The sequence below is a fragment of the Thermobia domestica genome, chromosome 12, assembly GCF_964235325.1.
Source record: "Thermobia domestica chromosome 12, izTheDome1.hap1.1, whole genome shotgun sequence".
Lineage (NCBI taxonomy): Eukaryota > Metazoa > Arthropoda > Insecta > Zygentoma > Lepismatidae > Thermobia > Thermobia domestica.
Window position 1 is genome coordinate 12,340,795 of NC_137465.1, and position 13,657 is coordinate 12,354,451.

Genomic DNA, 13,657 nt, shown 5'->3' on the forward strand with positions numbered 1-13,657 from the left:
CGTTTACCATATTCGTCTGCAGAGCTCCTACTTGAGTTTATGATTAAAGTATGCACAATTTAATACTGGACCGTGACCCTGCGATGAAGAAAATATCATTTTATACAATCCATATACAGGGTGTATCAAAAAGAACTTTACAACTTTGAAAACTCATATTGATTTGTTTATTTAGCTTACAGACATGGTTTTGCTGTCATTTTGAAGCAAAATACATATATATATTTTTTTAAACTTACACTTAAAGAGGTTCAATGTGTCTTTCATTGGTGATGCGACACACATCCCATCTGAAGTCGATTTCTTGCCAAGTAAACCCGCTGCAGCATGTCAGGTGTGATTTGTTCAATTGCGAGATAGATCCTAGCTCTTAGTTCTGGTAGAGAAGCTGGTATGGGTGGAACAAACACGGTATCTTTGATGAATCCCCCCAAAAGAAGAAATCAAGAAGAGTTGATTTTGTAGGACTGCTCACCAAGCCTTGTCTCACTTGCTCTACAACGTCTTCAGACGTACGGGGAATACCTGAAGATTTGTTATATCTTACGGAACATACAGTTTCAATAAAACACTTATGCCACTGATAAATAGTAGGCCTACTGAGAGGATCTTTACCATATTTTGTACTAAAATTACGTTCTACAGTTGTCGCTTGAATTCTTCAAACCAAAACACACAGCTAGTACGCTTGGGACCAGTAAAGGCAGCCATCTTTGCTACAACTGCTGCTAGCGCTTGCAGTGACTTGTTTCTGAACTAGTGTACTACGTGAGTCAAAACTTGATGTATTTTGCTGTAAAATGACACCAAAACCATGTCTGTAAGATAAATCAATATGAATTTTCAAAGCTGTAAATTCCGTTTTGTACACCCTGTACAAAATATGCATGGTGAGTAAAAGCACAATGATCCGCAATACTCGCAAATGTTCCTTTTTATTGCAAGTAGTAAATCTGATGCATTTGGAATTCTTTCTTCGTTGAGTCTTGCTTGAGATTAACAGTATATCATTGCATCGTTCAATTTAATGAAATTGCAATTCCTCTTCTTCCTTTATCTTTCTTTCCGTAGTTTCAACTGCATCCCAAGCCTACCAGACATTCTACATTTATAACTTTTTTTTTCGAAAATTAGGACTTGGTACAATATGACTTAACATGCAATTTGCTTTCCTTTTGCAACAGTGTTCTTTCGACAGCATTTTTTCCTTCATTTCTCAAAGACTATTTCAAAAGTTGTATGCGTATTTCGAAAAGAAGAAAATTTGACGTCTATCAATTTAAATTTAAATTACTTATAATGAAAGTGAAATGTTCCTCACGCTAAAATTTAGAATTTCTACGCTCATTAGTGAAAATGAAATGAAATTTTCACCTTTAAAAAATCCCACGATTATGCACTTCAGGATAAAGGGGGTGCATTATTATTAAAAAGTGAAATTTGTGAAAGATGCGGAATAAGAATAATGGATGAACTCCCGAGAAAACCCACGAACACGATGTTGTCCACCAAGTGAACTGGGACGCAAGATTGTACTTGATGTGCACCACCACAGTTCTGGATCTACTTGGAGCTCTATAGAATTCTCAACTATCATTCAGCCATAAAGACAATCTAAATAAATAAATAAATAAATAAATAAATAAATAAATAATAATAATAATAATAATAATAATAATAATAATAATAATTATTATTATTATTATTATTATTATTATTATTATTATTATTATTATTATTATTACGAGGGAGGATCAGAAACTAAGGCCGATATTTCTGGAATTTCGCTTGTATAGAAGAATGAAGAGAGTGCGGTGATTTTAATACATGAGATTGGCAACTTTGCAGAGTTTCAGCCACCCACCACCTACGGCGCCAGCTGTAGGTAAACACAAACGAGACTCGTACGGAAAACTGGTCTCGCGAAGAAGTCTGCTCAGTTATTTGATTTCTGTGGGCGAAATATGTAACTGCGGCTGACATTCACCAACAGCTGGTTGAGGTTTATGCAGAGAATCAGGAGGAAACGGCCAGGACTTCTCACCCAGGGCGTCATCTTCCTTCACGACAATGCGCATTCGCATATAGCCCAGAAGACCACTACGCAGTTGAAGCAGTTTCGCTGGGACATCATTGACCACCCTCCTTACAGCTTAGACCTCGCTCCAAGCGATTTTCACCTGTTCCCACACTTGAAAGAGCACATAGGAAGCCGTCGCTTAGCTTCAGACGAGGAGGCGAAACACTTAGTGACAACGTGGCTAAACAGCAAGAACTCAAGAACTCGATTTAGGAGGGAATCTTCAAATTCATCCACGATCCGACAAGTGCCTCAACTCATATGAAGACTATGTCGAAAAATAATCCAATCTGTTGACTGTATTGTTTGCATGAAATAATATATACACATTTCACTGCAGGCTTTGCAACCTTACTTTCTTATCATTCCCGTATAAACGTTTACTGTCGTGTTAAATTTACAAAAAGGACCTAATTTCGTTCAAAATAGTACAATTTATATTACCTAGATCTAAACTCAGTACACAAAGAATTGACAATAGTAATGGTGGAATTCAATTCGGAAACAATTTTATGCTTTCTCCGGGGAAGAGTGTTAGAGTATTAATGCAAATAAGGAAAAGTATAACATATACAGAGATTATGATACAAATGTTTAATATTTTCATATACAGTCTTTTTAATTACACATCACAGTACAAAAATGAACTGTAAAAATGCACTTAAATACACGCTCACATTACGTACAAAATTACATACATACTTACAAACAAACATACGTACATACGAACAGATAAAATAGCGTTCTATGTATTACATGATCATCAAGAAATCCCTCTGTTCTTTTTAGCGAATTTTAATATTTCTTTGTTACTTAATATCTTTTCTGCTAATTGTCTAACACCACCGAACGTATTGGCACGAGTTCCTTGACACATGGCTAATTGCGAAGGTTTTAACGTTTCATCACAATCCACGATATGAAACACATGTACCAAAGTCGGGTCTGCTGCACGGAAAATTGTTATATTACTTTGAACATATTTATCAAATAAATCAACATCCTCCTTCCCCCAGCCCCGAATCGAAGTATCAAAGCCACCAACTTTTTTCAAATCACTTTTGTAAACACTTCCTATACCGAAGCCATATTGTCTCCAGTAGCCTGTGTCTTGGTTAATCAAAAAATGATTCGGTGAAGTTGAGTAATTTTTACCGTATACCATACTTGGGTCAAATTCACTATACACTATCGGGAAATACACTTGTTTTCCTTGTATTGTATTTGTTCGTATTCTTTCTAGAGTCGACGAGGAGAAAACCATGTCAACGTCTATTAAAAATAAAAGACTATCATCATTACACTGACCAGCACCAAGCTCTAACGCCATCGCGCGGGCAAACGAGTCAAACACGGGTATGATGTTGAGTGATGCGTACGGATAACGATTCTGTACGTCATTCACTAAACTTACTGTATCATTTATGGTATCTTCTTTGGTACTTGGGAAAAGTACAATGAATAATTTTACATTTTCCGAGTTTTTCAGGCACACATTTTCAAAAGCGTCCATAAATCGCTGAAACACACTGTACCTCCCTGCGAGTGGAAGTATAAAATTAATTTCTTTATCTCTTATGTTCATAGATGTCCTTTGTAATGGGCGAATAATTGGAAGAGCTTCTCCTATCTTCTTAATACTAGTTTCAAACACTTCTTTCAAACTTTTTTGTCCCACTATTTTACTTTCAGGTGTTGTCGTCTCCAGATGCACTTCTTCTCCTTCAAATACTTCGCGGATTTCGAGTCCCGTGAACTGTTGTTGAAGATAAGCGTGTCTCCGCACTGGAACGGTCATCTTCCGTCCGCGGTATTTCTTGTACACAAGCAGTAAATCTAAGATGTAATCAGCGCCATACATTGGATTCACTCGATGGTAACCGTACAGAATCTCTTTATAATCGATGACTCGTCCACGTTGCTTTGAGTACATATTGATCATCTCCATTACCTTTAAAGAAAGAAAAAAAAGAACAAAGTCAATTATTATATAATTAATAAAATTTCTACAGAGAACCAGTAATAAAAATTTGAGAGCTCCACGATTTAAAAAAAAAAAAAAAAAAGAAAGAAAAAGAAAAAGTCACAGTTTTTCGAAATAGATTTGAAATCAAATGAAACGTGAGTGAACACCAACAAGTATTCCAAAGAGTATACGATAAGTACTGTTTTAATAATTGTTATCAAACATTAGAAATGTAATCAATACTGTGACAAAAATTCTCTTAAGAGCCTCACATACTAAAAATAATACAGAATTTACCAAGTGCAAGGATGAAATGCAACTTACTACAATCATAGATAATGTTATTCTGCAACAGAAAATATGAACCCGAAGAATTTTAATTGTTGCCATCCACAGTAATTACAGTGTTACCAGAATAACATTTCCCCCAAAATCAAAGTTAAGGCAGCGACTAGAGGAGCGAACTCAACTGCATTTGATTACCTATCATGTCGTCTTGAAATCCTGTGAACTACTTTTTAAACAGTAGTTGTATTTAGTTTGTAATTAACAAAATAAATTTGAACATACAGTCATTAAAATTAAAAAATAATGTTATTTAAAAAGTAGTTCACAGGATACCAAAAGAACATGATACATATGAAAAATAAGTAAAGGAAAAATGATAAATTTTATATTATTTTTTAGCATGTCAGGCTCTTAATATTGAGTTCTGAACAGCCACAATCACAAAATGTACTAATATATATGAACAACAATAAATTATACGGTCAATGGGTAAAGAACAATAAAGATGGTCCGAGAAAATACTATTAGGAAATTTCTGATAAGCCTAGTACTTCTTGAAACTTTGGAATATTTTTTTTAATGGCCATGATCTAAAATAGTTATGTTAAGGCTAGGATACAGTGCTAACACCTCCAGAAATATATGAAATAAAGTACAAAGTCACAGACTTACGTTGGTGCAACAAAGAAAGAGATACTATAAATCATAACATGTTTCAATGTTCTTTATTCGAGATAAAATAGTAAAATCTTTCAAATCTATTGTTATTGCATTATGGGCCAGGTTTTTATTGTATTAAAACACTAACTGCCATATGAGTTGAATTTAACTTACGCTAATTTTTAGCCCGGGGCCTTGTGAGCTAGATATAACTCACACGCATTTTTACCTCGGGACCCATGTAGTGTGCACAAACGACTCACGCTATCATGCTGTAACATTTATGTAATTTGATAGATGGCTCCTGAGCATAACACTCATGGACATACAACAGCAACAGATCACATGTTTGTCATAAAAGTAGTATGATCGTTTTGTTCTCGGAGTATTCAATCTATTTTCATAATAAAATACCGTGGCACCATGGAAACTTTCTTTTTCTAGTGTGGCAGTAAAAGTGTTAAACAAATATTGGCATCAAACAACTGGAATATTATAAAATATTTAATTCTACCAAGACAACATAAAATTCAATATAAAAACAAAGAAAAAAGTAATAATAGTAATCTTGTTATAAAGAAGTAATTATTGGAAAATTACAGGAATTATTGTTCGGTGAAAAAAGAAGGTGTAATAAAACATGTATACCAATAATATATAATATACATATATGACAGATAAATTTAAGAGAAGTATCAAAAACAATACTTTCAGCAACCATCGAATACAGATATGAAATATTACACACATATATGACAAGTGCAAAAACATAAGCAACCTGGATTAAAGTCTGCACCTCAAAATGCATATATATTATACAAAGGTGGGGGAAAAAAGACAATTATAAGAATTAAACACAAGGATGTTACAAATAGAGGATCTGCTCATATGTATCGTCATCGTATTAAATCGATGAAGCCAAAAGACAACCGAGCATCGGCACGTCTGATCGGCTACTCTCGTTCCCATCATCGTCTGATTGGCTACTTTCGTTTCCGCCATGATAGTTGGCTGAAAACATTGCGATCCTATTGGGCGGAGTGGGTTGAGTAGGGGTGGCGAAACTGTGACGTATGGCTTCAAGATTTTGTTGTAAGGGCAGATCTTCTGTTTTATAACATCGTTGATTAAACAGGAGCACAGCTGTAATATGCCATGTCTTATCAGTTGCCCTCGCAAAGACTCCGTTGTATCTCCATTATCTTGGCCAAGCATATTCGAAATACATACATAATCTAACTAAAATTGAGCAGTAAAAACTTTCTTATGTTTGTTGAAAGTAGTTTTAGAGTGAAATATAATATTAGAACTTGCTTATCGATAACATTGGATGTATATTAAATAGTTAAACAACTTGATCTTAAGCATAATTTATATAAATTAATATTGTAGATGGTTTCGATTAATTCCACTCATCATCAATGGGATATTAACTAAACCACTTGACGCAACGTAAGCCTACGTCTGCTCCAGCGCCATCTGCTAGCGACCAGCTGAACTACGTCCAGCCTAACAACGAACACGTGGTCTGTCCCTAACAGGCGCATCAGCAGCTCTCTAGACCTAGTGGCCGTCACGTCTTGTTTCCACGTGACTCCCCAGTTTGCCTCACGACGCTGGGTGGACGCCGAAAAATTGGGGAAGCACCGGCCGGTAATCGAAACCGGAATGACGAGTCCAACGTTCTAAGCACTAAACTACGGTGTTTCCTATTAACTAATTACGCCTATTAATTTAGTTACATTATGAACCTCCCTCTGATTTGCGGAACAGTATACAGATAAGTAAAAAAAAAAAAAAAAAAAAGGTTTGTCATTGGAGCACTATGTGCAGTAAAAAAAAAAAAAAAAAAAAAAAACTTTAACTTTGTAGCTTAAAAACCTCAGTTGATGTGATCCAACCCCGTGTTATTACTTACCTGAAGGACGCTTAAAGTACGGTTGTTTAAACATAACTTATTGAAAATGCGTTCATATGCTAATGGCACTCTTGTGTACGTAATATAGAAACCCGTCGGAGGCAAGCATAACGACCAGCATAGCAGCAACATGTATTGTCCGTTCGCTCTAGGATGGAAAATTGTTTACAAACAACAATTGTAGTGCGAGCGTCAAAACTTTGCTTCTCACCCCTACATGGTTAATTCATGGTTGCCAGGTACATGAATCGCCGAACCGAATGTATTACTTCTGCACAGTCGTGGTCCAAGTGCTATTACTACATAAATTGCTGCTTTTGAGATGACTGAGATATTAACGTTATGACAAATCGAGTTAGTTATTATGTAATACAATCTTACATATAATACATACTCAATTTTGTACAAGTGTTCTTGTTCGAAAGTGTGCAAAAACCTTGTACACCTGGCAATATTGGAAGATGGCAGTTTGTATTGTAAACAATAAACAGAGAGAGAGAAGACCGTTAGGTTCGCTGGTCAGTGTTGTTTTCATGATAAGGCGACACAAACATATTGTACCGATTGTAAACAAGGGCTGGGAATTTCGATGCGAGTATAGGTGGAAATATTCTCGCCACATATTGCCTGTTGGTGAAGGTTTGCAATGTTGCAAACTGCTAAGTCTAGAATTTCATACTAATTGAACGAGCTTTGAGAAGGATTAGTAAGATGCAATAATTATATACTAACAACCATAGACTTAAAGTATTAGGAAATAAACCATGCTGCTGTAAGAAGAATATAATACACATTGAATTACGTGTTCAAAGTACAGTATAAAGCGAATTTTAACATTTAAACATTTTAAAATTTTACACATTTGCCCTGTTTGGGTGCCCTTACCAGACACTGTGCAACACAAAAAAAGGCATTAAAATACGTAGATCGAGCGTGGGCATGAACCCGGCTCTGGCCGGTATTCCTTATTAAGGTTTTCCTTAGTCCCACAAGATGAATGCCTAGATGGTAGCTTCTGTAAGGCAGGGGCGGATCCAGTACGGACTTCTGGGTGGGTTTTAATACTGCTACTTAGAGCTACTTTTAAGAGCTCCAAACTCTGGGATTGGGTTTTATTTAAATATATAAAATAAGAAAGTTTCCTTTCCTGGGGGGGGAGGGCAATCGCCACGATCGCCCCCTGGATCCGCCATTGCTGTAAGGCCAGAATTGGGCCAAAGACTGAGACCCCAGAATTGGCGGAAAATATATTGCTTCAGAATATTATGTTGCCACCACAAATATCGTGGTGGATTCCAATATCCGTTTTTCGTTTATATGTGCTTAAATTCATTATGAAGTAAATGTAGAAGTATTTCTTTCATTCTCTTTCTTTCTTTCTTCTCATCTTTCTCATCCTCGGTCTCCTTTCCCCACCTTCTTAAAATTTATCCTCCTGTAAGATTGTTTCTCTCCACGGCCCAAGGTTTAAATAGACCAACCTGATATAGTGAACTATTAGCAGAACTGTACCAATAAATTCACATTAGAGGCAGCGCCGTAACTTAGATTTTTTTCTGGGGGGCAACCATTAATACGTGTATTTGGGCCTCCTAGAAAAAGTTGTTTTTCTCATTCTTGGGTCCCCCTCTTTCTATCATTCTCTTACTATTTATGCCCCCCGAACCTGTGGGCCCTCTCTCACGACAAGGTCTGCAGGGCCGTTACTTACGCCCGTGGGCCCGTTCCATACATGACAAATTAATTAAGGGGACAATATTGGCAAATCTCAAAGCCATACGAATAAATGTTATTTCTAGGACCCCTAATAATAGACGTTTCTTACTGAAGTGGACCCACGGCCCACTTTTGTTTTATTTACCTTTTGTGCGCTGCTTTATGGAATGTAGTGAAACTGTTTGATGTTTCTTTTGTAATTTTATGTTCGTATTGTATATAGATTAGGAAAATTTTGTCTCCAAATGGGCCCCTTCGAACGGCAGGGAACCTCCCTGGGGGGTAGTTGCCCCTCCCCCGCCCCATACAAGTTACGGTCCTGATTAGAGAAAAAGTAAACTCTTTCGAAATTTACGCAACTTGCAAATACCAAACCCTACTAGTGCTAAAATTGATGAGTTAGTGCCACTGTTACCACTGCTATAAGGGGAAAGTAGGGGAAGGACTGCTAAGATTCGCTGGCCAGGTTTTGTGTCAAAACACAGCGCCAAGCTACAGTAAACGGACAATACATAACGTCAAGGTTTAAATTAAACAGTCCATTGTCCTAATTAAGGTTGGTTTATAGGGACAAGTTTTGCTGAAAGATGGCACTACAGTTTTCGTATCTCTCCCATGTATTTTTTTTATCTTTCACGAAAATTCACGATTTCTCTTACAAATTTCAACATACAGACTTCAAATTTTTAGAAAAGGAACTTCATAATCTATCGAAGGTAATAATACGTGCCGATTTTTTATTTAGAATTTTCTTCATTGTTGAAATGGCTTGATTGTTGAAATAGATATCTAAACCTTTAACAATGGAACTATTTCAACAATGAAGAAAATTCTAAATAAAAAAATCGGCACAAATTGTTCCCTTTAATAGGTTATGAAGTTCCTTCTCTAAAAATTTGAAGTCTCTAGGTTGAAATTTATAAAAGAAATTGTAAATTTTCGTAAAAGGTAAAAAACACACGGGAGAGATATGAGAAATGTATTTATTTATTTATTTATTGAACAAATCCCCAGATACAGCATAACTTTGCCATTTTACACAGCGACATGCCAAAAAAAGAAAGAAAAAAAACAAGACAACAATAACAACAACATAGAAAAAAAGAGTGTAAAAGTAAAACTATTCCGTCAAAGCTCGTTTAATTGCTCTTTCAAACACTGGGTAGCTCGAAAAAATGTCCACATCAGTTGTTACTTGATTATAATAGTTTGGTATTCTATAAAAAAGAGACCTCTGTATAACAGCCAACCTAGGACGGGCAAGATGGAATAGGTGGGTATTTCGGGTGATGCGGGAAGGGACACGTAGATGTAGTGACATCTATCGGCAAAACTTGTCCCTTTACACTAACCTTAAAAGATGTCCACATGAAAAAAGCTGGAATCATCTTCCTATACCAAATGAAGGATGTATTGCTAGTATTAAAGACATTTCGCCCACAGTGTACATTTTTCTTAAGAAAACGTGTTTTTATTATTTATTTTCAAGTAGGTGTTGGTAAAACCAGCGAAACAAATAGTAGATTACAAATAAGTTAATAAACACGTTGTGAAAATTGATAAGTAAGTTTGGCATCTAAAAGTACTACTTGAATTACCGAAAACACAAGAAACGCTAGCGATATACGGTTTGCGGTACACAGGAGTATCAAATGGTGCTCATCAAAGGAAGATATGCTGTGGTAGAAAAAATATCGACAAATGCGTCGTCAGAAACGAAGCGATTTATTTATTTTTCTTAATGGAACAATAGACAAAACATGAATACCATGAAAGAGGACACGCGGAGAAATGCAACATGGTTTATCTCATGTTTCTATTGCACATAGTAACGGAGATATGAGCATGGGAATAGTTGCAAACAGAAAGACAAGTGAGCCACTTTAACCCGAGTACTGCGGTACGTATGAGCTGTCAGAAGTCATGGGAAGAGACGAAGAAACATGAATATATGGTATTCGAAAGGCAAGAAGAAACATGAGACATCGTCAACACCATTTATTTGACAGTGTACAGAACGTAATGACAATGAGCATGCAGTATGTGGAAGAATCATAGCGACGGACATTTACAATGAGCGTAAACATAGTCTGTCAAAGTGTATGTTCAAAATAGGCCGTCCGCTGCGATATAGATAACGAGGTGGACGCAAAGATTGTTTCAGAGAATGTAACATCGTATGTGGAATGGTCTTATAGGCTGCAGAATGCGTTGTTGCATATCATCCCTCCATTTATTCCCAGAGAAAAAAAGTTTAACAGCGCCAAATCTAGAGAACGAGCCGGCCATTTGACAGATCCTTCCCGTCCTATCCACCGATTGGGAAATATATTATTCAAACATGCTGGAATCCGTCATGCACCGTGAGCTGGGCACCTGTCATGTTGATACCACATGTCCCTCCTTTTCTGAAGCGGTATGTTCTCTAATAGTGTTGGCAGTTCATTTTCTAGGAAGTGTATGTATCGGTCAGCATTCAATGTGCCATGTATGAAAAAAAGAGATGTTCACCCACTATTCCACAGCAGACGTTAACACTCGCTGGCGTTCCACTTGGCAAAGCCAATGTGGATTTGTTACAGTCCAATAGTGCATGTTCCTTAGGTTAATGTTTCCATGGTTGGTAAAGGCCGGCTCATAGGTGAATAGGATACGCGACAAATCTGGAGTATCGTGTCGTAACACCCATGGGCAAAACAGTACACGATTCACAAAATCATTCCCATGTAGTTCCTGATACCTGGAGATATAACATGGGTGAAACGTATGTGTATGCAGAATGCGTAATATACTTCGCTGATTCATATCACCGTCCCTGGCAACGTCACGGAAATTCGGGATTTACGGAAAAAAAAAATGGATCGGCTGTTGAATAAAAATCTCGGATTTTTCTACGTTTCTCCGTTAATAGCTCCCTTCTACCACTTTTCCATGTGCTACTAATCTAAGTTAAAACAACAATAAGAACAACAATGAGTTGAGTCTATATCTCATAACTTATAATCCACAGTAAATCAGCTTAAGCCCTTCGACTCTTTGTGCAAGTGAGTTAAGTTAAACTTTATGATTAGTAGACATCGGATTTTTATGCACTTAAAATTCATTAAATATGCATGCAACTAACTGTTAAATGTGTTAAAATATGCACTAACAATGCAATAAACGAGAACACTTTCAAACATACAGAGATGTTTTGACAGAAGTTTTGTAGGTGAAATATAATGCGGAAAGTGTATTTTACGTTTTAGGGACTTTTCTTTATTACTACGATATTTACGGTTATATTCTAAATTTTAAAAGCGTATGAGATTATGAGTTTAAACTGAATGAATATGAGAACACGGTCTCTAGTTTTTCTTCACAATTGTATTTTAAGAGTGCATTTATTTTACATGAAATAGTACGTGCCTCACTTTTCTACATGTTTCCATGTACAAACGTAAGTTTTTATGTTTAAGGATTTATTCCTTCCGTAATTAGCCTTACACTATATTACGAGGTGCTTCTCTATATTTTCTGCTGTCAATTTGCGACGTTTCTAGTAAGAAAATGACCTGTCAGCATCAACAGATGTTACCGGACAACATTTATAGAGAGGAGCAAGATTAGTATCTATATTTTCTGACAAATTTGAATATAACTCTTGAAAGTATTTTCCCATGGTTTCAATTATTTTATAATCGGGATTTCCGGCAAGAACATCCGTTAATTTCTTTTCCACAGAGCTCCCGAATTCACCAGGAACTGACTGGAGCTCGTGCTGAACTTCAATAACTAGTGCTAAACATTCACTGAGCACCATTCCTCACGTCTCGTGTTTTCTGAATTTATGCCGACACGATATTACAATGAGTTTTTTAATCATGATCAGATTTCTGTTAACGTCTTGACAACTGAAAGCGTCTTTGCTCTGCTGATCGGTTGCTAACAATGTTAGTCTTTCATAAGCCAGGCAAACTTCCATCTTTCCAAGCAAACAATCATTCTGTTGACAATACAATCTAAAATTGGATTTATTGCATGCTATAAGCGTATATCTGCAATAAGAACTTACAGAATATGCTGAATATGCTTTTAAGCATTAATGTACAGTACCACTCAAAAGTTTTCGAACATCCCGGATTTTTGTAAGCATCTACTGTGATCCTATTATTTTGGCACGAGAACTTAACCGCTCTGCATGAGAGGAACTCCTGCATATAGCATCAAATCTGACGACAGTTGAATCGAGATCTCAGAGGTAATGCAGATGATATGTCAAATCATAATTCTTAAATTGAAATAAAAAAGAATAATTTGATATAGATATTGCATAGTTTAAACAAAAGTGTGAAAGGTGAGGCAAGATATTAATTTTGTTTGGAAAGTGTAGGCATAGAGGGTCAATGTAGTGACAAAAATTTGAAAAAGAAAGTAGCTTTCCAAATTTTGCAGTTCTTTATAGCTTGTTATATGCTAGCATTTAAAATGCCAAAATACCATACTGTGAAAAGACTTACGATTGTTTCGTATGCTGCATTGTTGCTCGTTGAAACAGTAACGACGAGTATTACACATACGCTTCCACTGAGCAACAATTGACCAGAAAAGGATGTATATTGACCATCGTAAGCACTTTTCAAAGTATGGTAGTTTTTGCGTTTTAAACGTTAGCAGATCAACAAACTATAAAGAACTGCAAAATTTGAAAAACTGCTTTTTCTTTAAATTTTTTTGTTACTGCAATGAGCCTCTGTGTCTACACTTTCCAGACAAAACTAATGTCTTGCCTCACTTTCCACACGTTTGTTTATACTATGCAATATATCAAATTGTCTTTTTTGGTTTCAGTTTTAAGAATAGTAAATTAACGTATCAACTGCAGTACCTCTCAAAACCTCGATTCAACTGATGCAGGACGGTCAAATTCTTGTGTCAAAATAATAGGATCACAGTAAATGCTTACAAAAATCTGGGGTGTTCGAAAACTTTTGAGCGGTAATGTACATTTTAACCTTCGAAATATGAATGTATATGCACTATAAAACTT

At 36.1% G+C, this 13,657-nt stretch overlaps 1 protein-coding gene across 1 annotated transcript in view; it reads right to left on the reverse strand.

The window, feature by feature from the left end:
• Window positions 1-2,655: 2,655 nt before the first annotated feature.
• Window positions 2,656-13,657, reverse strand: part of Chsy (Chondroitin sulfate synthase) — a 186,493-nt gene continuing 175,491 nt past the window's right edge. Inside the window, exon 6 of the mRNA XM_081733472.1 lies at window positions 2,656-4,031. Within this exon, the coding sequence (XP_081589598.1) occupies window positions 2,844-4,031 (1,188 nt within the window). The 3' untranslated portion in view covers window positions 2,656-2,843. The remainder of the gene's footprint in view (window positions 4,032-13,657) is intronic.